We start from the raw sequence: 27,851 nt of genomic DNA, 5'->3' as shown, positions 1-27,851 counted from the left end.
AACTTGGGGTTTCTTTTATTAAAGTGAACGGTCTTGGTGCATGCCTAAAGGAGTAACAGTCTGTTCCTAACAAAAGAGGTTAGATTCCACTGTCTGCCCTCTGCCCGAGGCATCATTTCCCCAAAGCACACAGCTAACAGCAAGCTCCTGCTGTACCTGTAACAATTTAATTGTATACGTCAGCCTAGTCAAGCATCTTCAGCTCATGACTGGGAGACATGAAATTCATTGTCATTATTGTCCCTGTCATTTTGGATCATTATATCCTGCTGCAGGATTTTCCTCACTTCACTGCATTTTTACCTCCGGGAACCAGGGATTATAGCTGAGGTTGGAGTGGGGGCAGGACCGTGAACTACATTTACCTCAGGGGAGCCAGAGATTAAATTGGCTTTGCTCTCTCACCAGCTGAATTCATCTGTGTACGCTGTGAGTTTTAAACTGGGAGAAAAATGAATATTCTAGTGAATGATAGTTTTTAATTCCCTTTTTGTAACATAGATGTAACCAACTTTGATTCACACTGGGAAAGCCAATAGAAATTTCTCCGGGTTGCTATTTTCATCTGTGTGTTACAAATACTTAGAAGCAATGCTAGGTATAAAGTGACAGACATCTCTATCTGTGTCTTGACTAGCAGAAAGGAAAAACTTACAGCTATAATTTTGTTCTCCAATTTCATTTTACAGAGGTTTAATGGAGTTACTTAATGGCTGTAAATATTTAATGACTTTTAATTAGATCTCACTTTCTGTGCACAGGATTGGATGATGATGAAAAGTCCAACTATGGTGGCACCAGGCATCGACTCTGGAAACTAGAATTTTTATTTTTAAGGCACAGTCGTGGGTAGGGTGGCACATGCATTTCATGCCAGCACTGAGGGAGCAGAGGCAGGTGGATGTCTTCAGGTTTTAAGCAAGCTTGGTCTGTAGAGTGAGAACTGCTCTCAAAACACAAGCACACACAGAAGCAAGGGTCGTATGTAACCCAGGCTGGCCTAGAACTGAGTATGTAGCTAAATGTGGTCTTGAACCCCTGATCCTGCTGCATCCGCCTCCGATGCTCTGGGATCACCTGGATGGATATGCCCCCACTGTGAGGAACTGGAAAATTGGACTAAAGGTGAGAAATCACACAATAACGTCCTTGGGACCAGGCTATACCCAGCAACAGTCCCAAAGTCTAAGAGACTGCCGAGACACCTAAGCACAGACGCCTTCAGCACCTTCCCACTTTTCAGAGAATGCTTTGGTCAGCATTCTTTCTGCCTGGTAACCCTTAGTGCACACAGTGTACCAGGACCTAACTATGTAGCATCCAGTGGTTAAGGACTAGAAGCTCAAAGGAGACACAGGTAATGATTCAGAGAGAAAGCTAAGGAACAAATTATAAGTTTTCCATCAAGAATGTAAGGAACTGTAACTGGAGGGAAATCTGGTGTGTGACTTGTATCCTTTCATTTAGTATGGATTTTATGGAGAAACTTGACATTTACTCTGCCTACATTTAAAAAGATAGCCGTTATTCCTCCATATGTATCAGTTTGTCTTTTAACAGTTAACAGTGAAAAATACCACAGCGGGTCATACTTATGCCATATACAAAATAGGCCATAAAATTACATCAGATAGTATGGGAGCTATGTGTGATGGGGCACACCCACAAACCAGCACTTGGAAGGGGTGGGGGAGGGGTGGGGGAGCAGAGGCAGGGAATAGAGAAAAAAATTAAAGACCAGCCTATGAAAAACAAAAGGCAAACAAGCAACATGAAAAAAAATGTTCTAACATGTGTAGGAACTTAATTAGGAAATTTTATTTTGCCTTAATCATATACAGTAGCTACCAGAATTTATTTAGGATTAACTATGGTTCTATGTGCTTAAAATTTTGCTGAGCCAGATATGGTGGTGCACTGCTTGAAGTCCGGCATCCAGGAGGCAAAGCCAGATGAGTATTTGTGAGATCAAGGCCAACCTGGACTCCATAGTGAATTCCAGGCCAGTCTGGTGTTGCAGACTGAGATTAAAAAAACTTCTTATGCAATGTGTTCTTCTAGACAAACATCTTAAAGCCCTAACAGTTGAAGAGACCTTAAATGGAGGTTGTCTCAACTTCATCTAGGCCAACTTCGTGCAATGCTAGCTGGTCTTTGCCACTATGGCCTCAGAGTATCGTGTTCAGAGTACTGATGTAGCTCTATGATGCATTAGCAGTAAGAGTCTGCAGTTAGTAAAACTTCTGACATCATTCTAAACTTCATTTTATGGACGCACATGACCTCTTTATTAGAACCATCAGTTCCTTTTTTTTTTTTTATTTATAAATTATAAAAACTACTTCTGTTTACTTGAAAACACATAATTGTACATGAGTTTAAGTATTGTGTTTAAAGTTATTTCAGGCCTGGTTTCATTTTAAAATAACTTGGATTGTCTTACATTCTTGCAGTGTAATGGTTCTTCTTCCTCCCCCCTCCCCTTTGCATGTGTATGTCATAACCTCAGCATCTTCCACAGTTGCCTCTGCCTTATTCCCTTGATTCAGGGTTTTTTGCTGAGGCTGGAGCTTGCTAGGTTTTTGTTTGCTCTTCAACTGAGAGTGTAGGAGCTGGGCTAGCGACCGAGGCAAACCCTAGCAACCCATTTCTACCCACAACTACCTCCCAGCCCTAGGACTGCGGGTACACAAGGCAATGCCTGGCTTTTCATCTGAGCACTACAGAGTTCAGGTTTTAATGCTCGTGACCAAGGAGCCATGTCCGTATCTGTGCATTTGACAGTTCCTTGTGAACAAGAGATTGTTTCATCTCATGAGTGAAACTCTGGTATTAATGAAACTCAAATATACACATGGGTTTGTGATTCAACAAGACTGGGGCTGCTTTCCCTCCCTCCTCCATCTGAGAAGTTAGTCAGAGCATTTACTTCCCTTGCCCTGGTGTGGCTTTTCTCCTTATTTTCACTTCATCGGCTCATCACACCGTAGTGGCTAAAACAGGAACTGTCAAGACCTGTGGATGGGTTGCGCAGTGGGGCAAAAAAACTCTACATTTTTGTTTTGCCTCCCATTAAATATTACATATCAAAGCCTGAGTAGTTTCAGAACAAAGTGAAAAGGCAGATATTTAAATTCAAGTGCCTAGAATAATTTGTTTTGACTTCTTCAATTCTAGACCGTACAGTTTCCAAACATTCATTTCGAATTATTCTAAAAGATGTCTCAATAATATTTCATCAACTTTTATTTCTGTAGCCTATAAGAAACTATGAAAGTGAATTCATCCTGAATTAAATTAAAATTTCCTTTTAATTCAGGCAGAATAGTGTGTACTCTGCTTTCAAAAAAAAAAATGCAAAACAAAACCAAAAGCAGGTATGGTGACTTAAATATGCTTGGCCCATGGGCTGTGGCAACTATTAGAGTAGGTGTGGCCTTGTTAGAGGGAGTGTGTCACTGTGACTGTGAGACCCTTTTCCCAGCTGTCTGGAAGACAGTCTCCTTCTGCTGTCTTTGAAGGAAATGAAAATACAGAGCTGTCTGCTCCTTCTCCAGCACCTTATCTTCCTGGAGGCTACCATTCTTCCAGCCATGATGATAATGGGCTGAGTAAGCCAGCCCCAATTAAATGTTGTCCCTTTGCTTTGGTCATGGTGTCTCTTCACAGCAATACAACCATAATTAGGGTACAGGCTTTCCCTGGATTCTCCACAGTAAGAATCTATAATTCATGATAATAACAGACTAAGACAGTCATAAGTCCACAGTGAAGTTCTTCATGGGTGATTCCAGTATGAACATGTAAGACTTAGTACCTAACATACACAATGTTATAAAAACAGTAAGAATTGAGAGGATTTGTGTGGGAGGAAGAAGAGAAAGTCAAGGCCACAAATATTTCCACACGAGTATAGACAGGATGCTATTTACAGAATGCCTACTCCTCCTGGACCAGAAACCTCTTTATTGTAATCACCCAATAAACTAAAATGGTTAACATTAAGGGTCTGATGCAGAGAAAGCAGATTCACAGGGAAGGTTGTCCTTTAACATGTAGGCTCCTTCAAGGGCACCAAAAAGTAGTTAAGTGGCCCCCCCTGTGGTGTCTCAGATGCTGAAAGTCCCTGAAAACTGTTAATTTTCTAGCTTTTAATGTCTGTCTAAGACCCTTAACATTTTTCTAATATTGTCGCTCCTAGGACATTTTCTTAAGTTTGGTCCCCATTGCCACCTCTGCACACATACATTCTGCATTTATATATAAAAGCCTGTCAGACAGCAGCTGAATTGATTCAGAAGGGTAACAGTGGAACAATGTAATAGGCAAAAAAAAAAAAAAAAAGGAAAAGAAAAAAGAAAATGAAAATGGAAAAGAAAAAGAGGAAGCATGGTCTTAAAAAGCAGACATTGTATCACATAATATAGAAACAGTTATTAAATCTTCTAAAACAGCAAAACATCCCTTTGTGCTAAGAGTTTATGTATCTAGCACCAAGTATAAAGACCACATAACAGGATGGGATCATGGATATTCAGAGCCTGAGATGTTTTTGTGTCAGGAGGTTTCTAAACCAATCAAACCTGTGCCTTCTTAGCACCATACAAATCACTACATTGCTTTCTAGTCCTGTACATACTTTACAATGAAGATTCACAATGGTTTTCCTTATACTGCTTTGTATTCTTGCTGTTGATTGTGGTCTGGAAATCTATTGCTTAGTTTCCTCTAAAAAAAAATGTACAAATTATATGGTGTACACACATACACAAAAAAATTCAGTGACCACATAGCGAATGAACATTAGGCAAAGTCTAATGTCTATACGAAACAACAATGTATCAATTTCAGCCCAAGGGGCATTTTTCTCTAGGTTTATAACCCCCTGAAAACAGAGCTTTCACAGGAAAACCTACAGATCCTCAGCTGCTCTCAACATAATATATTCATAAGGCAAGCATTCACTGCCAAACATGTAACAAATCGAGTGGTAGGAGGACGGCGCAAAACGTACAACCATGTGACATGGGCCAAGCCAAGCATGAGACACCAGGAGAAGTAAAGAGAAAAAAGAATACATAATACAGATAGCCAGGTGTCCTGGCTGACACCTCCAGGAAAATGAGCACACGTATGAAGCCACACTAGTCTGCACAGGGAGTTCCAGGCCAGCCTGGTCTAAAATATCATATATGTGTAAGGATTAGTATTCTCTCAGTGGTCACATTGAACAGAAAAGCATCTTGTCCAAAGAAAAGAAATATCACATACCATCATAGTAGACAATGGCTCCTACCAGCTTGTCCTTCTGGAGCATGGGAAAATGCTCAAGGGCTCTGGATTTGCTGAGGACGTAACTGCTCTTCAGGCAATGACTTCCTGCAACCAGATCATACATCTTGATTCCTACCCAGTAATAAGGTAACTGCCACCACCTACAGCATAAGCAGGGAGAGAAGGTTTTTTTAGAAACACAGCATTATAGAATCCACCTTAAATTACAAGAAAGGTATTTAGAAAAAGCAGATTCATACGGGGGGGGGGGGGGCTGCAAAGGGGGGGGGGGAGGGGAGAGGTGTAGTGGCACATCCTTGCTTCTGACACCATGCTAGCTGCCGTACAGGAGAATCAGGGAGTTTATGACTATCTCCGTGTTTCCTGCCTGCTCATATTAGAATTCTTTAGGAAGCAACCAAAATAAACAGCCATACCTGTGCCTCACGGGTCTAGAGATGAATTCAAATAGTACAGGTTGGAGGCCTTAGTAAATGTGAACTATACCCAGATTGAAGAAGCCCGCTGAAATCTTCACCTAAGCAGGCACTAGGCAGTCAAATCTGTTTCAAGCCCTACACCACCCATGTGGCTAAAAGAATTACATGCATAATCCACTTTTCCAAGTTACTGGGGGCATCTTCCTAGGGCAACCTCACACACAGTTCTAACATTAGGGAAATAATTTATCACACCTCCTGCAACTGTGTTAACTTAGATAATAATATGATACAGTCTAGCTAGCTGAGGTCTGAGTTGCTACTTAGTTTCAGACTTTGTATCAGTTTTGGAGGGAGGGAGGACTGCATTTCACACTGCAAGCAGGTCCTCATCATTAGAGTCGACACAGCTGTAAACCTACATACTCTGAGAAACGGGAAAAAAAAATATAATAAATATAAACACAGAAATCAACCTTCCTTGCCTTCAAAATCTGGCCCTTCGTCATAGATCCAAAGAGAGTATTTAAGAAAATCTTCCTTCTTAAATACACCAAGGAAAGTATTATTAAAGACTCAGACCAATTAAAGGCCCCTTAAGAAACACACGCAGAACTGTCTCCACAAGAAGCCTGCTGATCTCCTGACCTCGAGCTAGCCCATAGCTTGTGGGCGATGGCACAGGCTTACTTATAAAGCGGGAGCATGATCGGCAACGGAGCTGATAAATGAGGCGCGATTTCTAGTAGGTTGGCGCGTTCGTGAAGGGCTTCTTTCACCATCCTATACTGAAAATCAAAACAGAGAAAATTAGTTTGGCAGTAACAGATCATAATATTTTCAAATGGCAAATAGACACCCTGCCAACTGATTGATATACAGAAACCTTCTACCTCTGAGCGAGGAGAGCTCCCCCCCACCCCCCTAATCAAATCTCTAATAATACATCATGCTGTCAACCTCAAAGATTTTTTAGAAACCTTAACTGTATTTGCATAGGAGAAAAACATGCTGTCAGAGTTCCCAGGTGTAAGATATTTTCCTGACTTGAGTTACAAGATTATTGTAACCATTTATCTTGCTTTCTCTGAATTGCTCTCTTCCTCCCTTCCCCAGACTGTTTCCTCCAGGTAAGAGAGAACAGATTGTTCAAATTCATGGCAAGTTCTCTGGCCTTCCTTAAACTCAACAGAGGGGGGGGAGGGCGTTGTCTTTACTCCTGTGACCCCCATCTTGCCTGCCTAAAGGGCTAGCATTATTATTATAAGACGAATTTTACATCTGAAAATATGGCTGTAGATTCGGACAAAATACGCCAGAAAACATCAGAAATCAGCGGATCATGAATTCTGGGCGGTTTTCTTTGCCTTCATCTCAGGTGCTGAAGAGATGCATCAGAGGGACAGATTCAAAGCTCACTTGTCAAGGCCAAGGGGACAGCCTCGGCACAGTGGCAAGTCCACACCACACCACTGTGTTTTCCTGGTGTGAGAAGCAGATATGGAAGGAACCGGATTTTTTTTTTTCACCCCTCTGGGAAATGTCATTTTCCACACTGCCTCAGCAGTCAGTCTTCAAACGATAACAGACCAGACACAATAAAGTGTGACACACAGAAAGCGTGACTCAGATCATCTTCCCCCACCCGCCCCTGAAGAATGTCAGTGACAATGTGACGGCATGATTGCAGCTACAGTTAAGACATCAATTTGGTACACTGTCGCATTACAACACAGCTCCCCAGAAACTGCTCCGAAGTGGCAATTTGGTGGCCATTGGCAAAAACCCAGTCATGATTGTTAAAAGGCAACCCATCCAAAAGTGATTCTGTAAATCTGCTACTTTGACATGCTGGTACAGAAAAAGGCCCTGGTTACCCATAAACATAATCCTATGCAGAACGAACAAGCGTACCTCTCCTGAAAGAGGCTCCTGCAGCCTACACTAAACAGGTATTTTGAACTAGAAGAAATGTTAAAAGCTATTTAAAAAAAAAAAAGAATGCCTGACTTAATTGGGCAGAAAAAACATAGTGGCATTTTTTGTTTAACAGCCAGCATACACAATTACCTGCTCAACATCCAAGTTCATGATAGCCTTCTGGAGGTATCGCACACCACCATGGATCAATTTAGTACTTCTGCTGCTAGTCCCTGATGAGAAGTCGTCTCTCTCTACAAGGGCTGTTTTCAGTCCTGTGTAACCAGAAAAGCAAATTAACTTCTTAAATTACACAATTTGTATGTAATTCATTAAAGGCACTTCTCCAGGGTAGAGACAATCGCTGGAAAAAATTAGTCTGAACATGGATAAATTTGTATTCAAAGTGCAGTACACTGTCTATATTATAATGAAGAGATTTTAGGCACTTCCTGGGGGACAAGTCAAGACTGAACTGGAAGCATATTAAACTGTGAATGAATCACACCTAGAAAACATTACCATACGATTTCTTGGCAGCAAGATTCTCTGGTGTATTGAGACAACCAAAGGAGGGCCTGGCACCATCTTTTCCCACGAGGTACCAATGGGTGTTGTCACACAGCCCTCAGAATACATGCCTATCCCTCCCTTCTAAGAGCAAACTGTTCCTCTCCGGAACTCTATGCTACTGCAATGCATTTACTAACAACACCAAATCAGAGGCGGTCTGTGTTCTAGGTCCTACTTGCAAGAGTGTCTGAGACGATGATACAGTGGATAAGGGAGTTGGGGATATAGTGGTTATGATGTAAGGGACACAGGCAGGTGGGAATCTCCATGGGATAAGAGAAGAAAGGGGCTTGTTGAGTGAAATACTTGTCACACAAGCATACAAGCATGAACACCTGAGGTTCAATCACTGGAACCCACAAAATTATGAACAAGGTAATGAATATCTACAATCCTAGACGTCTTATAGAGATACAGACAGTAACTCAAGACAGGAGAATCCTAGAAACTTACAAACCATATACCCTTATAAACGAGAGACTACTAGTCTTAAGCATGATTGTCCCTTACTCCACACACATGAACACACACTCATACATAAACACAAAAATATTTTTTTAAAAAAAATCAAAGAAGTTCTACTGTTGAGTTTACAGTGCAGTTTAGAGCATTGTGTGTTCTATGTATGATATACTATTTCAACTATTAAAGTACAAGCTAAGATACATGGACCAGAACAGAACAGAGTATCCATAAAGAAAGCAAATGTAAGGGGCTAAAAAGACAGTTCAGTAGTTACAAGCACTTGCTACTCTTGCCGAGAGGACTTCAGTTCAGTTCCTAGCCCCCAGATCAGGTGGCTCACAACTGCCTGTAATTCCGGCTCCTTGGAAAAGAATGTCCTCTTCTGGATTCTGCCGAAAGCTGTACTCACTATTCATTTCTTCTGGGTGTGCAATAGACAAAGCAGGTATTGTGTGTGGGCACTGGGACACACACACACACACACACACACACACACACACACAATTTTAAAAGATAATATTCTTGCTAGGATGAGGCTGAACAAGAATGGATACATCCTACAAATCATCCCATCCCCTTTATCCAAAGACTACTACAAATATTTTAGGAGGGAAAAAAATCTGCTTCTGATTTCTTTTCTTGCATTGACACCCTGCCCCTTTAAGGCTGCTGGTAACCAGCAGTGCTTCTTGTCCGTGTCACATGCTAGGTGAGTTCTTCAAATGCACAAGCCCTGTGGCATCCATTCATAGGCAGCACTGGAAATGTCTAAGAGCTGGTTACTCCCTTAGGCAATTGGTTGGGTCACGGGTCCATTCACAATCATAACATCAGGCAGAGCAATTTGGACTCACAACGCTAAAATAGGAAAAAGTGCATGCATTTAGTTCAGAGCCATTTAGTACCAAAGGGTTGCTTTGATAACATTTAACAATTTAAGATTTGAACAAAAATGTCATCATAAAACCAATTCTCTTGACTTAAAAGAACAAAATATTTGGAAACCATAAAGATTGAAAAGTAGAGATGATTGATTCGATATCAAACACTGCCAGTGTCCAAACTACGGGGAAAAAATAACAAAAATAAATCACAAGTGCTGTCAACCTACATCGCTGCTCTTAGACCCCAGAAAAAGTTCTGCAACACTCTCAATTATTAAAATATTACTAGTGCTTAATTTGTTCTGGGTATGCTTCAGACAGGGGAGGATGGCAAGATAGTGCATATTTAAAAAAAAAAAAGATTTGACGGTCAAAGTGTGGACTCTGGACATTAATCCACATGGGCCAGCTGTCAAGTGGCTCTGCCCAGGCAAATGAAGGACCACAGAGACTCCCTGCAGCCTCCTTCAGAGCAGAGAAGACTTGTCTTATTTCAGACTAGAACCTGAATTCAGGGCATGAACCCAGACTGCATATACTCAAAAATTCCATTTGCCGACCTCTTCCACACACGCTCTACCACCTTTACTTAGTAAATCCGACAGGGATCTTTTGGTATTCTAAATTAGTCCCTTTTTTCTCTCCAGTTGAAGATCAGACGAGGGAGTTGACTTTCAGATGGTATTTAGGAGCCACATTATTTAAAATATGCCTCTCTTTAAACCCCAGCATCACAGTTACTACATCAAGATGCCCGAAACCAGGAAAGGAAAGAAAGTGATCCTGAAAGACATCAGCTTCCTATTTGGGCAGCCCCAAACACCCTCCAGGCTGTGATCTCAGACCGCCCAGACAGCCCTCACTGCATATGCCCTGAGCAGAAGAACACAGTAACTCCACAGGCCCAACCCCTCCTCCTCACCTCAGTCCCTCCCCATGCAAGCACTTGCTCTAGTGAAGCAAACTGTCATGTGGTCCGAGTAGAAACCGAGAGGCCCCAGATGACAGGTCATTGGGAGACCAGGCCTCAGTCCAACAGCTAGGGCTAGTGTCCCTGCTGGCACCACGTGAGTCACAAAGAAACACTGCCAGTGGACACTCAGTGCCACAGACCCAGCAGAGACTCACTCACTGTGACTCCTGAATATCCCAAATGAGATATCGGTATGCTTGTTTAAGCTACTTAATCTGGGAGGGCTTTACTGGTAACAAAATTTCTGTGTGAGGAAAAGTGATGACCATTTGGAGAGGTATTTTTTGGGGGGAGGAAGGGGGAGAAAACTGAAGGGGAGGGGAAGAAGAAAAGGATAGAAAAAGGGAGGGTGACTGGCAAAGGCTTGAAAGTTCCCAACCTTGTCACTGGGGGATGGCGAGAAGGGTATGTGTGATTGACCTGAGAGGACCAAGAGCTTTTCATCCACACTGAGGCATTTGAACTCTGTCCTGAAGGCCACTGTTAGCCACAACAGCAATCACGGAATGAATATCCTCAAAAGGGAACTGCCTCTAAGAACATGGTTGCAGGTCTAAAACCAGTTACAGTTAACATACTTCATTAAATTGATAAGCATGAGGCCTGCAAACCCTGTACTCCACTCAGTCATGCCTGTCCATTTCCAGGGCTTTCCTGGGTAACACTTTTTTTTAAAGCAATTTAAAATTTCTTTGTTTCCCCCAGAAGTTCTGAGAGGTTGTTTGAGAAAGCTCTGCTATGTTTCCTGACAAGCGTATCGCTTCAGTGTTTAAGCTGACAAAGCTGATTAGCGTTCTAGAAAGTTTTCTTTGGGTAAAGGGGTGGGGATAGGACTGGAGAATTGCTACTAGCAGGCCTGAGGCTCACAATGTAGCCAAGGCAATGAGGAATCTGGCCTCAGGAGGCAGCTGTAGCAAAAGTGTCTCAGGGACCCCTGCTGTAAGAATAGACTTTCCTTACCATAACTCTGAATGCTGTTACAAGAATTAGCAAGCCACCTCAGGCGGGTCAAGCTCCTAAGACTGCTTTTTTTCCTGCTGTAAAGTTTTTACAAGTTATTCATATGTATGTACATGAGAAACCATAGTAAGTAACAATGAAATTTAAAATAAGCCACTCAGCTACACCAGGCCCTCCTCTGCCATTGTTATCTGGTCAAATACCAAGCCACCCAACAGGATTGCTGAAGAGAAATGTCATTACTCTTCCCAATACAACAAGGAGTCTCCAAAATGACTCTGGTATATCAAGGGCTCTGAAATTCTCAGTTTTGCTGGGTAGGAATAAAGAAAAGGGGTAACACAAAGTCAAAGCATGACCAGAAGCCTCAGCTGAGGCTGTGACTTTATTCCTTGATTACTCAACTAAAGTGTTTATGGCACCTACCTACGAGCCTGTGTGTGTGCAACTGGGTGTGTGCCTGCATGCACATGTGTATGTGTACCTGTGTACACAAGTTTGTGTGTGTGTGTGTGTGTGTGTGTGTGTGTGTCTGTGTGTGTGTGAGTGTGTGTGTGTCTGTGTGTGTGTGTGTTTGTGTGAGTGTGTGAGTGTGTGTGTGTGGGATAAGACCTCACTATGTATCTCAGGCTTCCCAGAAACTCATTGTGTAACCCACTGTGTAGCAGAAAGAACTTCCTGCACCAGCCTCCAAGGCTAGGATTACAAGTTCTCTTCACTGAACTCCAACTTGCTTTTCCATTTATTTTCTGGTTTGCTTTTGGTTTTTGTTCATTTGTTTGTTTTTGTTTTTTGTTTTGTTTTGTTTTGTTTTAGTCTAATGCTCCCTTCCTCAAAAACTTTAGATTCCACGATTTGTCCTCTAATTTAAGGATAAGGTGGGGGAAGTAGGAGGGTGACCCCTTTACCCTAATAGAATATCTGAAAGGCGCTTTTGATGCAGATTCAATCCTTCTGTTTTGCATTCAGCTTTAAAGAGATCAAAAGATGCCTTCAAGATTCCAAGGGCTGAGGATGCTGGGAATCTCTGTCTTTCAGAGAAGAAAGACCAATCTCCACACCCTAGACCTGTAATTGGGTTTAGGGATTTATTTGGATTTATTTATTATTTTATGTGTATAAGCATTTTGCCTGCATGTGCTTATAAACAACGTGTGCATGCCTGGTGCTATAGAGAAAAGAAGGTACTATCAGATTCCGAGAAGTTACAAATGATTGGCAGCTGCTATGCAATATTCGAACTCAGGTCCTCCTTAAGAACAGCTAGTGCTCTTGGCCACCGAGCTGTCTGCCCAACCCCCAGTTTAAAATTTTGAAAAAAGTTTAATTCTCTCACTTTCCCTCCCTCCTCTCTTGCCTTTCATTTGGGTTATTTAATTATGTATTTAATAATGCAAACCAATAAACCCTACCACTATTGGGGGAAATCAAAACAAAACCAAATGCTATGCCTTCCCCTCCTCTCTCTCCCTCTCTTCCCGCCATCTTTCCCTCCCTCCTCACCCCCTCTCTGAGGGGTTGTTTTCTTTCTTTCTTTAATGTATTTTAGGGGGTGGTCTCAGAATTCCACAGCATCGATAGAGTCTTAAGTAAAATTTCAGGCAAAACAATGTTTTGTAAAGAATATGGTCACTATTCTAAAATCTACCTTTCACGCATCCTCACCGCATCAGTCAGCACCCTGAAACCAAACCTTCCAGGCAGGGGGAAGGGTGACACTGAACCCAGCTCTGCTCTGTCTCTTCTGCACTAAGTGACACTGTCTAGCTGTTTCCAACTAAATCAACTCGTGGACCAAGACAGCCAGATGAATACATGGGAATAATTACAACCTTAAGGAGAAATGGTACCACATTTAACTCTCACAACATGGAACAGAACAGAAGTATATTTTAATACCCTTTACTGATTATCTTATTATGCAGGAAAACAAGCTAAGCATAATAAGTGCAGAGATGCAAAGAGAACAAAGTAAACTCTCCTGCAATTATAGCACTTGGAGATAAACGCAATTGACATCTGCGTGTTTCAACGCTCGAATTTTCTGTGCACATATATAACGTGGACATGTGCCTATGTATAGATTTGCAAAGACTGGAGCACTTCCATTTAACACTCTTTATTGTAAATACCTTGTGCACCAATAAATATTGTATATAATTTTAGTTGAAAAGCATTTTAAAGTATTACATTAAGCGTCTACTATGATTTGTGTATTCGGTTCCTTATCTTGAGCATGTGATTTATTTATCCGGTTCCTTATCTCGAACATGTCTTATTTTCTTTTTTTTTTTTTTCACTCTAACAGACTGTACTTCGAGATTGTACTTTCCTTTAAGTTCCCTGGATCTGTAATTATGTCATTAGGATAAATTTTAAGAAATGTGACTGTTAAGGATTGCTAAATAGAAAACAGAAGTCATCGCTATGAAATAATCAGACACAGCAAGGCCATGACATACAAGTCAGAAAGTGAAGGTCCCTTGTGCCATCATACCAGAGGCACAAGCACCAAATCTGCATGCCGCATGAGAAAAGGAGAGGCACACAAGAAGGACCCTATTTTGTTAGAAAACTTTGGGCACTTGTTTAAGTCTTCAAAAACCACCATGAAGGCCAAGTGTCCTTATGAAAGACTCATTTCTCCAGGACAAGACACATGTGAAGCCTCGCAGTAGCCCAGGCAAGCCAAGGTCCAGCACTTTGCCTGGCATTTTCTGACAGTGAATGTTAGACATGTACAATATTAGATATTGGTTATTTTAATGCCTCTGTTTATGCTCATATTAGGAAATAGATAATATATACTTAGTACATAACAGAAGACTATATATGTATATGTGTATGTATGTATATACATATATATATATATATATATACACACACATCATTAACACATTTTGTGTTATTTAGATATACGTTCAATATTAAGGTTACAAAATTGTGTTTAAAACTGATACTGTAGTTTCATGACATGAGAGGTGATGCTATTGGTCCCTCCTTTTACCTTGTTATTATATATATATAAAAAAAAAGCCAGTGTCAAATGAGGGTAGGGTTATCAGTAGACAAAATAACAAAAATAACACAATTGTCAATAGAAACTGAGGCTAATTACTAGAAGTGTTTTGTATGTGTTGCCATAATCTTGCTGTGCTCTATCTATAGCCTGTATTCATGTGTGATTGTGTGTATGTGTATGTGTGTGTGTGTCTTGTTCTTCTGTAATATTCTTCCACAATATTCTTTTCCAACTTATAGCACATGCGTACAAGTCTGCCTGGTTTTCTATAGCTGACTACATTCCCTGATATTTTGTTGTCGCAAATACTGCTGTAAATAAAATTCTGGGGGTCAGTGAAGTATGTCAGGAAATGAAACTGCTAATCATGCAACCTGAGGTTGATTCCTAGAACCCACATGAAAAGCTCCGTGTGATGATATGAACGTGTAACACCAGCCTTCCTACTATAGCCACACATTCACACAAATGTACACAGAGACACATACAGAGAAATAAATGCAGGCATATACAAATACATACACACACACATGCATACGTAGGTACATATATACATTTTTAAATAACAAAAATTTAGTTAATGTGGCACTGCACAGCCAACTGTAAACAACTCCTCCTTTCTTGATTCAAACAAAATTATTTTTAAAAGACATGGTTGTTTCAAAACTAAGATAAACACTCGTGGACCAGTAATGCAGCAGAGTATTTAAGCCAAATATCTCTGTCTTGGTGGGCTCAGAATCTGGGGCTAAGGAACACCACTGTTTACAGTGGGCGAAACAAAGAACTCAGCCTCTGAGAGCTGAGACTGAAGACGGGTTCTCTGCTTTGTACAGGAAGTTGGCAAGCTACTCCTGACCACTGTGTAGGGCTGGGACTATGTGCTGGGTCACAGCGGAACACAGGAAGATGAAGAAGGTTCAGACCACACACCACCAGAGCCAAGGCTTCCACTGACTCCACAGATAGTCAAGATCAACAAGGCAGAAGGTGCAGCGACAGGCAGAGTCCCAGATGGATCTCTAAGACATAGCAACTAACTATGTCTAGACACAGAGAGGAACAGAGAACTCAGAATTCCCTGAGGGATCCAGGGAAAGGAGAAATCACTGTCAACAGCTATGGGCCAATGGGTAACCCACCAGCTCCAATGGATAGTCCTGTCCAATGATCATACAGGTAGCCCTAAGTAAATAAAATGGGCCATACATAAAACACAGCCAAAAGTTATGAATCTTGGAAAGAACGGTTGAGTCAGGAGGAAGAGGGGTTGACAATGAACGGTGAAAGATGAGAGAAGATGAGACAACCCACACTGCATTACATACATGTATTCCGAGACAGTACCCACACTGCATTACATACATGTATTCCAGACAGCACCCACACTGCATTACATACATGTATTCTGAGACAGTACCCACACTGCATTACATACATGTATTCTGAGACAGTATCCACACTGTATTACATACATGTATTCTGAGACAGTACCCACACTGCATTACATACATGTATTCTGAGACAGTACCCACACTGCATTACATACATATATTCTGAGACAGTACCCACACTGCATTACATACATGTATTCTGAGACAGTACCCACACTGCATTACATACATATATTCTGAGACAGTACCCACACTGCATTACATACATGTATTCCAGACAGCACCCACACTGCATTACATACATGTATTCTGAGACAGTACCCACACTGCATTACATACATGTATTCTGAGACAGTATCCACACTGCATTACATACATGTATTCCAGACAGCACCCACACTGCATGCATTACATACATGTATTCCAGACAGCACCCACACTGCATTACATACATGTATTCCAGACAGCACCCACACTGCATTACATACATATATTAAGTTGTCAAGAACTGAGTTTGTTAATAATTAAAAGAAACAAAATCAAACTAATATGACAGAAAGTAGGGGGAAAAAAGCAGAATAGAAAGGTTGGGTGACGCTAGAGTGATGGCCCAGCAGTTAAGGGCACTTTCTCCTCTTCTATAGGACCCAGGTTCAATTCCCAGCACCTACACGGTAACAACTATCTAACTCCAGTTCTAGAGGACCTGGCACCCTCTTCTGACCTCTGCAGGCAAAATACCCATACACATAGAATAAACAAAGTATATAAAAATTTTTAAAGTTAGGTAGAACCTACCTAAATAAAAAATTGTTTATGACAGACAAAACACTGAAAATATCTGAAATTTAAACTGGACATGGTTGTGCATGCCTCTAATTCCAGAACTCAGAGGCAGGAGGACTCTTGCTACCTAGCTAGCTCACAGTCAGTCTGGACTACATAAATCCCTATCACAAACAAACTTTTGGAAATTTTGCCTGCCTGACTCCTGACAAAAGAAGTCGAGAGTTTAAAATTCTGTTAAAGGGCAGATGTAGGTATCACACCTTTAATCCCAGAACTTAGAAGACAGAAGGAGGCAGAGTTCTAGGGCAGTCTCTACACAGTGTGTTAGTTTCATGACAGCCAGAGCTACATAGAGATACTCTGTCTCAAACAAACTGACAAACAAAAACTAAAAAGGAAAAGAAGAACCAAAAACAAGTGAAAGTTAAGTTTCCAAAATAGTGGCCAGAGATTTGCAACATCACACCATTTCCAGTGCTTGGCAAGCAATGAGCTAGCTTTCTGCAGTTTCACACCTTGAAATGCAGCTCTTCCCACTCTCCTAGTTTTTATTGCTGAAATTAAAAAAAAAAAAAAAAAAAAACTGACCAAAACCAACTTACAGGAGCAAAGGGTTTATTTCATTTTATACTAAGAAAAGAACTTGGAGCATAAACCATTACAGAAGACTGGTTTGCTCAGCCACCTTTTATACACAACAGAGGCCCACCTGGCCTGGTGATGTACCACCCATAGTATACTTGGCCTTCCACACACAAGTCCATAGACCAGTCTGCTGGAGCCAATTCCTTGACTGAGGTTCCTCACACCTCACCCTCAGAAACAGAGAGGAAGAATAGGTCTATTGCCCCAGAATGAGCAATGTTCAAGTCTCTCCCTCTTTCACAATGAATAATCCTTTGCTTATGGAAAAGAACATCACTATTACCCTCCAACTAGCCCTGAATATCTGGACATTTCTCTGTAAAGTTACAACATTTGTTAGATGTTGAAACTAAATAAGCAATGAGACCAAAATTTGAGCTCAGTTCATCTCACACCATATCCTGTGTCCTTACTACACTACACAGCCCAGACTTGGAAGAAACACAGTGAGACCAAGAGTGGCCACCCATGCACCTCCTATGAACTAGAAACACCTATGCACTGTTTTGTTTTTAGGGTTTCTTTAAACATTTATCTTGTGAGTTCATACACACCCACATGTGTATAGGGGCCCATGAAAGGCAAGGAGGGCATCAAATCCTTTGGCACCACACAATTCATTTACATACTGGGAACGGAACCCAGGTACTCTAAGAGAAGTGAGTGTTCATAACTCTGAGGAATCTCCCCACCTCTCCAGTCACTTGCTTTTAGGCTTTTCAAACACTTTGAACTACTAACTCCTCTGTTACCAGCCATTCCCAAACAACCCTGGTTCTAGTAAACATTTTCAAACAAGACAAAGGAATGTAAACACTTCTCCAGCAAGAGCGTCCTTTCTGTAATCTAGACAGAAGTGTAAAGCTAAGTTTTGTACGTTGGATTTTAAACCAATAATGTCCTGGGTGGTCCCAGATACACACCGGTGAAGTCACATAAAAAGACAAGAAATAAGCCAGGGAATCACCTTAGGGGGAGCCTGCATGAATCCGTCTCTTCGTTTCTACTTCGTTGGGAGCAAAGTCCCCACCAAGGATCCTGGGGCAGGGTTCAGCCCAAGAACTAGCCCAGATGTGTAGAACAATGAAGCCATTACTATTGATCCTGCAGGAGAATGTGAGCCAAACTGTGCCTGTTATGTTTATGAAATAATAATATTTCCAAATGAATCAAATGAAAATTGATTCCTGAGAAAATGCAGAGGATGAGATATAAGAAATGAGCTTTGTGGAGACTCCACACTCCTCCTTCACAGCCTTTGTATCCATTACTGGCAGAACAAGATCTTATCTCAAAGCTGTGCAAACATTTCTGTAAAAGCCCTTTCACTTTCACATCTAGCGGTTTCCCCCCAAAACTTCGATGCCCTGAAAAAAAAATCTAATTATTAGTGGTAACTTTAAAAGATCACAGTAATTTATTTTTGTCAAATGTGACTAAAGATTAATGGATACAATCAGGAATAATTTGGTAAAAAACATATCAAACACAGAGAAAGCAAAATTTGTTGGTAAGTGAAGCATCAAATATAATAAAAGAGCAAATTCCATGAATGAACAGCAACAATGTGCAATTCATTAACCAAAGGCCCACGGTTATTTCACACTTCAGAGGTCCACTGATATAATCAGAAACCACAGTAAGAGTGTAAACACAGACTACCTTCAGCATCTCCTTGTGTGTTAATTATAAACATTATGTCCATCCCTCTAAAAATGATAAACCTAAAAAACTTAGTAATTCTAAGATGGCAATCAATGTCTCAAAATGTGTATCATTTTATTAGCTATCAACCATAAAACTCATGGAAACTCTAATCATCATCCTCATCACCATCAGCATTGTCGTCATCATCAGTATCACTACTCACAATGCCTCAATCACTACTGAATAACTACTTTATTGCTCAAAAAAAAAAAAAAAAGCAACAGCTTATATTGACTATTTCTTATATGCTCGAAGCTTGCCCATAATGGTACTCAATTCATTCTGGTAGTGTTTTAAACTATAAGAAAGAGGAGGAGGAGGAGGAGGAGGAGGAGGAGGAGGAGGAGAAGGAGAAGAAGCAACGGCAGCAGCAGCCCCTGGAGGTATAGTTCAGTGGTACTTGGTATGCCCAAGGCTCAGGATTTAGTATCCAGCACACACAAACAAAAACACAAAAATAGCAAGAGATGCTGTCACATGCGTGAAATCTAAGTATTGGGAGGTTAAGTCAGGAGGATCTAAAGTTTGTGGCCAGGCTGAGTGACCTAGCCAGACATGTTTTATAAACAAGTATGTGGAAAGTGACTAAGAAAGTAATCATCAGCCACTGTACCCCATATATGTGTGCATACTGCACACAACACAACACAACACACACACACACACACACACACACACACACACACACACACATACACACACACACAGGGAAGCAAAGACAGTTTCATTCACTTAGTGGAAACAAACAAAGCAGTGCTTTCCATTGACAAGAATGAATGCAAACACATGAAGAAACTAAATAGACCGTTTTTTTGGAGGAAAAAGCGCACTATAGAAGAGAGTAACCGTAGTTGCTCCTGTCTGTCTTTTTAAACAGACATAGAAAAAGAACACCAGATGACAGGTTTCCAAAGGAGACTAGAAATAAGAAGCCTATGTTGACTGTTTCATTCCAAGCCCCTCATGATCCTCTAACCACCCTGGCTTTCCTGTGGCTCCATCTGCTACCCTCCCCTGCTGAACTTGCTCTCACTTCTGTTTGGTATTGATAACTAGTCAGTTTTCAGTTCTGGATTTCTAGTCCACTATCTTCTCTGCTTCTTGACAATACTAGGTATGCTCACACATCCGTTTGTATCCCCCCAACCTTCCTTCCCTCCTGCCTCCCCACACAGAAATGGAACGCTGCACGGTGCCTCTGTCTGTTCGAGGTCAGTTCCGAGTGCAGGGTCTCTTTCTTCTGCTCCACAATCTCTGCCTTTGTTTCTGGCTCTGAGAAATGAATTTCACTGTCCTGTGCAAACTAGGGCACACCTGTGACAGCCCTTCCCACATCTACCCCAGGACATCGCTGCGTCCTCTCTTCCTCTGTGACCAGCATATTAAACTTGCCACCTGCACTCATGGCCTTCTGAACCCCACTTCACCACACATTTGTCTCCGTGTCTCTAGAGTCTCTGTTACATCTCTGTTCCTTCCCAATTACCAACCCTCTCTTCAAGAAAATCAAGGCACACCACCTGCCTCTCAACTCTTTCCTCAGTCTTTCCTGCTGGACTTGGTGGCCCAAGTTAAAGATCCTACTCCACCCTCAGCCCCCATACACTGCCTCCAGCATATGTCTTCAAGGCAAGCCCTATCTGAAAGCACTATTTGTCTATTAAGCTGCTACATGTGCCAGTATTCTTTCTGCTCCTGATCACTCTGTCAGTAAGAATATGCATACCTAGCCCAGCACGGGTGGCACACACCTTTAATCTCAGCACTCAGGAGGCAGAGACAGATGATCTCTGTGAGTTCAGAGCCACACAGGTCTACAAATTGAATTCCAGGATTGCCACCAAAGCTGCTACACAGAGAAACCCTGTCTCTAAAGGCCACAAAGAAAAAAAAAAAAATACCCGTGCCTACTCATACGTTTATAGTGCCTCTGGCTGAAAGGGCCATGCTCTCTTCAATATGATCAGGGCACAAAAGCTAACCAAAGACTCTGATTATTTGTCATCTGTGTACTCGCTTGTAGAGCCTTCCTCACAACTACGCATGCAATGAGTGCTCCAAATATTTGCAAAACTGAAATTAAAAGGATGATTATATATTTTGTATAAATCAAGAAAATAACTGAAGGGGGGGGTGAGTTTCCTGACTTACTCCTGCTAGACAAAGGACTCTAAGATTGTCACCTATATTAATTCCTTTGAGCAGAGCAGTTGCAAGGACAGCCTCTCATAAAGATACTTATCTTCCCACTCTCATGCCCAGGTTGGCCAAAAGGTTAGACCCAGTTGCCTTGTGATAACTATAAACTGCTCTTCCCAGTGGTTTTATTATGTTCGAGTATAAATTCCCCCAAATTATACACCATGATTGGAGGCATAACATTTTATGAAAACAGGAATCAGTATGGTAACCAGAATAGCCTCTAGTGTATCTATGTTATATTTATCATGATTCAGAGTAAACATAAAAATACTTAGTGTACATAAATAAGGTGTACACAAATAAATTTTCAGCAATATAGCTTTATTTTCAAATAAATTTGTGGAAGCTAGATATATATTTATAGTTATATCTAATTTTAAAACTTTTGTGAGTACCTAGATTTTGAAAATTGCCAAGAATGTTTAAGGGAGGATAGAAAATTAGGGAACGCCAAGACGGATGTGAGCCCACGAGTCAAACACTGTCTGCATTCACAAGGAGGAAAGACGAGACTTTTTTAGGACTCACCTCTGGTGACAGCGTCTAACGCACAGCCACATCCTGTGGCTCCTCCTCCAATAACAAGGATGTCAAATTCTGAGGTGTTCTGCAGAGTCATGAGCTGTGCTTCTCTGGTAGGAGGCTCCCTGTTCACAGGCTCTGTAAGGCACTCAGCTGCTTCGACATACGCCAGGCTCACCTGAGGGAAGCAGACAGGTCCGGGTCACACATCACGAATGTCAATTTAGCAAAGCACACGATATACCGTAAAGAAATTCCTAGCGGAGACAAGGATTACCAAGGCTAGCTCACGGTCCACATGCAGTTGCAGGAGCTTTATTCCTTTATGTGAGTCTCAGCTTTTTTACCCACACAACACCTGGTTGCAAATTCAATATCTCAACTGTTTGAGTTTTATATATAGCCAAGTTTAATTATTTCTACCACAGTGCAGCGAGTCCCAAACTCTCTAAGTAAACCAATTTGAGGAATCAGAACGAAATATTTTACCCAGTAGCATCAAACCATTCAGATAAAATTTTAAAACATAGAACATCAAATATAAAATAACCCTTTATAACCATTGTGCATTTTCTTAAAAAGCACATATTTCTTGTTCAATTCTCATGACAAAAATTCACTCTTGATTTTGATTTGTCAACTTCAATCTGTGTAATTAAACAGTGCTTAGCATAAGCTAGTGTCTTGTTTAGATAAATCTACTGTGTCCAATGAGAAATGATGATTTTCAAAGATTTTAATAAGATGTTTTTCCCATCAAATATATAAATGTAAGATAAAGATGTTTACAATGCATTTATATAGATTGTTGAACACTTAATAATAATAATAATAAAGCTAGGCATAACTCCATTTTTTGGTACTTGCTTTTCCCCCCCAAAGTGTTTGCTTAATATTTGTTGTAGAAAGCATCAGATCAATCCACTACAGGTATAGACTCTTTGATCTATACCCAAGACAACCACAAGGAAAAGGATTGGGCCACCATGCTGACTAACATCTACAATTCCAGCACTAAGGAAACTAAGACAGGAAGGCATTCTAGGATTAATAGTGAGTCCCAGACCCAGTCTGCACTACATGAGAGATTAGTTGTTAAAAAAAATCTTATATGTATCACAGACATACACATATTATATATATGCATATATATCACAGTGCCACCACCAGAAGCCAAGGTTAAACATATAGAAATTGGATTTTTTTTTTCTTACTATAGTGTAGATTCATTTACCACAATGCAGGGATTGACCCTTGTGACTCCATTACATCTCCACAGACCACAGATTCTGCCTCTCTACTGTATCACAAGATCAGCACAATGAAGGCTCTTCTTCCACTTGGATGAAGCTCGGAATGAGCAGGGGTGACTTTGCTCGAAAGGAGGAGCTCTCGGGTCTTCTGAGAATGGATCTCTCATTGTATCTTCAAGATGACTTGGAATAGTTTGTGCAGCCCAGACTGGCCCCAAACTGCCCTAAGAGCTAGGCTTCCAAGTGTTTACCAGCATTTCCAGCTGTGGCCATTGCTCTTGCACGGGGATTATTCCACTCATTCAAGATTAGGAATTTTTTTTTTCAATTCAGATAAAATAAATCAAACTATTCCCTATAATTAAATTAATTATCATCAAGTCAGTTGTATTTCTATAAAAATAAGCCAAAAGTCCAGAGAAAGAAAAAAACGTGCCCTGGGCCACAGGGACCAAGTTTGAATCTCCACACCCATCTTGGAAGTCTGACAAGCTGAGTTCAATCCCCAGGACCCTTGTAAAAAGGGATAAAAGACTCCAACAAACTGTCCTTTATTTAACTTTCATACTCACAACATGGTGTGTTAATTTTTAGATTATTAATCCAAGTGCTAAAACTTGTTTTGAAATCCCATTCTGCATATGACTCCTCCTATTTGTGTATTAATAACTGTTCTCTCATGTAACACGCCAAATTAAAAATAAATCATCTAGGTTCTATGAAGGACTGGACTCTTCTAGCTATGGTCTTAGTTTTCCTTAGCTAATAAGAAGGAAAATAGAGCACATGGAGAGATGATATGTATTATGTATGTATGGATGGATGGATGGATGGATTATGAATGTATGTATTATGGATGGATACATACCACATTTGTGTAAAAAAGAAAAAATAAAAAGCAAATGCCAACATGGGGGGTGGGGGCAGACTATATGACCACTGGGGGAGGGAGGGAGAACTGCATGACAGATGGGAAGGATCTGGACATGGGACTGACAAGTGACTAACCGCCAGAGCGTTTTCACACATCAACAGAATTGCTGACATTTTCTGCCTTGTACGTTTTCTAGAAATAGTTGAGAAATAAGCTTAAAGACCACACCATGGTATAGTTCATTAGAACTTGTTAATTCCAAAAACTCCCTCTTCTGTGAAGACTGAACTAGCTTAGCTTCCTCTTTAGTGGGTGGGTGAGATGCAGGCCAGGGGAGGTGGGGGGAGGGGGGAAGCAGAGTCATTCCCATTGACTACATGGTTCGTGACCTTTTGTGGGCATGGTCTCAGCCTGTCTTACCACAATATTAAAAACACCTCTTTCATCTAAGTATGGCGGATAACCCCCACCGGCATGCGCAGAGGCCCAATTCTCATCTACCTGAAAACTCAGATCAACCACCATACCTGGTGAGTGTCTAACCTGTGGTACACCTCGGAAATGGAATAATGGTCCGAACTAGGGATAAAGAGATTCCACAAACCTCAAATTCAAAGTCTGAGCCCACATCTTACCAAGGCACAAGCACACACATGCATGGGTGCCCGAGGTGGGATGCTAAGTGGTCTCCATGTGACTGTGACCTACGGGCCTGAAAACAATGCCTGGCCCCAAACAGCAAAACCAACCAATCTCTGTGCTAAGCAAAAGCAGCCAGACTCAGGCATCTCTGTACTACCTGACTGTGATCATTCTGTATAAACAATGTGAAGTAAAAAGCCAAGTATAGGCTCAAAAAGAGAAAAAAAAAAACAAACAGATTAGTGATTGCAGGCCTTGGGGGAACACTGTCTGCAAGGGGCACAAGAAACACCTTGAAGATGACAGAAACATTCTGTAATTTGACTGTGGTTATAAATACATAACTGACTGTGTTATATAGAGTTGATTTCACCACACTGAAGCTGTCATGAAAATTATACCTCAATAAAAATGGCTAAATAATAACCAACTGTGGCTTGAGCACTTTCTTCCTAGGTGGTTTTATAAGGTATTTGCTTTATTTTTTCCCCCTGATCATTGACTCTTCATGGCAAAGCAGAGTCAGGTGTGCTATGCTCTCCGCTTAGGAAGCCAGCACTGAGAGAGGAGGGAGTGATCCCAAAGCTACGTGACCGGCTGACAGCGGAATTGGAACTGAAGAAACAGTCAAGCAACAGAGAACAAGTCTTACACTATATACTGAGTGTACAGAGAAGCTTAAGGAAAACAAATATACAAAAGCAGACTAACCAGTTACAACAGAATGAAGTGATACTAACTAGTTACAACAGAATGAAGTGATACTAACTAGTTATAAGAGAATGAAAGGACACTAACCAGTTACAACCAGTTACAACAGAATGAAGTGATACTAACTAGTTACAACAGAATGCAATGATACCACCGGCAAGATGCAGAAAACTCTTAATATTGGGGGAGGGCAGGGGACCCAACTGTGGCAGAAGAAGTACTGAGGAGGTGCTCCCATTTAAAAAATATATACTTATATTCACACGGTACCACGAAGGGTGATTTATTTAATTTCTGACAGTATTTTAAAATAACATTTTATTTTTGTTTATTTCTTTCAAAAAAGCTGGAAAGTGTTACAACTGAGAAGCTAAGCACCATGCTTATTTTAGAGGCAGTAAACACAGCCTAAGGCCCTACTTAGAATTATGACAGGAGAAAGACTCATTTTGGCTCCATGCAGCTTTGAGTAACAAAAATACATCTGCACTCTACCTTCTCTAGAATATGCTGATGTGGGGAAAATAACGGGGGGGGGGGGAGGATTAGAGATAATAAAGCAGCATTGGTAAGTCATGACAATCTTTAAGAAAAGGGTCTGTGTGCTCCATTCCTCCCGGCTGTGCCCTTTTCTTGGTCTCCCTTCTCCAAGCCTGACAGTCTGATTGGACAGGAATCCGGGAGGTGAGCTCTGCTGAAGGGTGCATCCAAAATGTCCTAACTTCAGCACCACTAACTCAACAACACTTACTCTACAAATCACTATGCTGAGAAGTCCCTCGAGCATTCTATAGATAGGGGACAAAAGGACAAGGTGGCAATTATAATAGTACTTGAAGGGTGTTTAAGGCAGAGAAGAGGCTAAAAGGCACAGGGAGAGAGAGAGAGAGAGAGAGAGAGAGAGAGAGAGAGAGAGAGAGAGAGAGAGAGAGAGAGAGAAACATAAGTCAGAGCAATGCTCACCTTGTGGGTTGGATTCAATCCCCAATACTACATCAAACAAGGAGGGTAGCACGAGCCTATAATCCAAACACTCATTTGCTGGAGGCAAGAGACTTGATAGTTCAAGATCATAGCCAGCTATAGAGTTCAGGACCAGCATAGTTATACAGGTAGGAAGGAATGAAAGGAGAGAGAGAGGGGGAGGGAAAGATGGTGGGTGGGCGGGAAAAGAGGAAAGGACAATCACAAACGGCATCTCATACACCCTGGCCACACTTCCCTAGGAAGGCCAACTAAATCGAGAGTAGTGGGCATGAGCTGGAAGATACTAGGAATGGAAGCCAAATCAGCATGTGCCAAGTCTAGAATATACACAAGTCTGCTCTTTCTTGTCAGCACATTACTCTTAAAATCTGGCTTACATGTCCAACTTTAAAAACTGCACGGTTTCACATAAATTTTAAAATTTCAAACTGAGATTAACCTAAGAACTGAGTACCAGCAGCTGTGGCCTGTAGGTCGGGCAGGAACTGTAGCTTCAGGACACTCACTGGTGTGACCCTGTAGGTTGGGCAGGAACTGTAGCTTCAGGACACTCGCCGGTGTTACCTATCCTACTAGCCTGTCCCCTGGAGTCATATGAGTTTGCTGTCCCAAACAAAGCAAGAACTTCCAAATGAAGAATGAGGTACCAAACCTCACTTCTGAAACCAAAGGCCTACCTATAGTCCCATCTACTGGGAAAGCAGACGGACAGAAAGTTCAAGGCCACCATGGGCAACTTGTTGAGATCCTGTCTTAAAACGTGAGCTTTGTGCTGTAACTCAGTAGGTAAGGTCTTGACTAATATGTGAACACCCAAAAAGCAATGCCCAGTGCCAGAGACTTGCATGGGGTTTGAAGAGATGGCTCAGTGGATAAGCACACATACGTGCAGAGGACCCAAGTTTAGTTCCCCACACAAACATTAGGTGGCTCAAATCTCCAGGTATTTCCAGCTGGAGGTGAATCTTCTGGACTCTGGTTTCAGAGGGCACCTGCATTTATGTGCAGGTAGACAGATGCGGGTACAGAATTAAAAATAAAGCATCACCTCTTAAAAAGACAGAAACTTGCATCTACATAGAATTGGAAGCCAAGTGCATAATCTGTAGTTACCAAGAAAGCATTTCCCCTGAACAGGATTCCGAATGAGATCCGTTTTACTATGCCTGAGCACTATTAGACTTGCAAATTTAAAAAAAAAAAAAAATTCCTAGACATTTGCAACTTCGGGTGAGACCGAAAACAAGATCTAATAATTAGTGTCTATTTCTGAAAGAAGTGCATATTTAAAGACCACAGGCAATTAACAGCCAGGCTGTCCTGTAATCATGTACAGTAATAATTGGAGTATAAACTAGGTTTCATGCAAATCACTTCAGACTGCAACAATCACTCTCACTCGCCCATATTATGCCAATCAATGGAATCAGTTAGACTGAAGAGAAATTGCTTCCTGTTTTGCTGTCGCCGAAAAAGACAAGCCATATCTGTATGTTCCTGGAGGCAAAACGGGACAGGCATCTTCGTGCGGTTTATCTTGAGAGGTCAGAATGCTCTTCACTTCCAGGATTCTCTTGTAACTAAATTGATGACCTTTCTTGGACATCAGTTAAG

The 27,851-nt window shown here is 41.3% G+C and overlaps 1 protein-coding gene across 3 annotated transcripts in view; it reads right to left on the bottom strand.

Annotated features, from left to right (window-relative positions):
* The window catches only part of GPD2 (glycerol-3-phosphate dehydrogenase 2), a gene marked incomplete at its 3' end in the record, with an annotated part of 127,255 nt that overhangs the window by 59,595 nt on the left and 39,809 nt on the right, over positions 1-27,851 (bottom strand). For all 3 annotated transcript variants that reach the window (XM_080927153.1, XM_080927152.1, XM_080927154.1), the window contains exons 3-6: positions 21,777-21,948; positions 7,785-7,909; positions 6,405-6,502; positions 5,272-5,435 (exon numbers count right to left, since the gene is read on the bottom strand). In XM_080927153.1, coding sequence (XP_080783279.1) covers positions 5,272-5,435; positions 6,405-6,502; positions 7,785-7,909; positions 21,777-21,948 — 559 coding nt within the window. The remainder of the gene's footprint in view (positions 1-5,271; positions 5,436-6,404; positions 6,503-7,784; positions 7,910-21,776; positions 21,949-27,851) is intronic.

This window comes from Micromys minutus, assembly GCF_963924665.1.
Source record: "Micromys minutus genome assembly, chromosome: 13".
NCBI lineage: Eukaryota > Metazoa > Chordata > Mammalia > Rodentia > Muridae > Micromys > Micromys minutus.
Note: the sequence above shows the minus strand (reverse complement) of the source record. Positions and strands in the feature narration are given on the sequence as shown.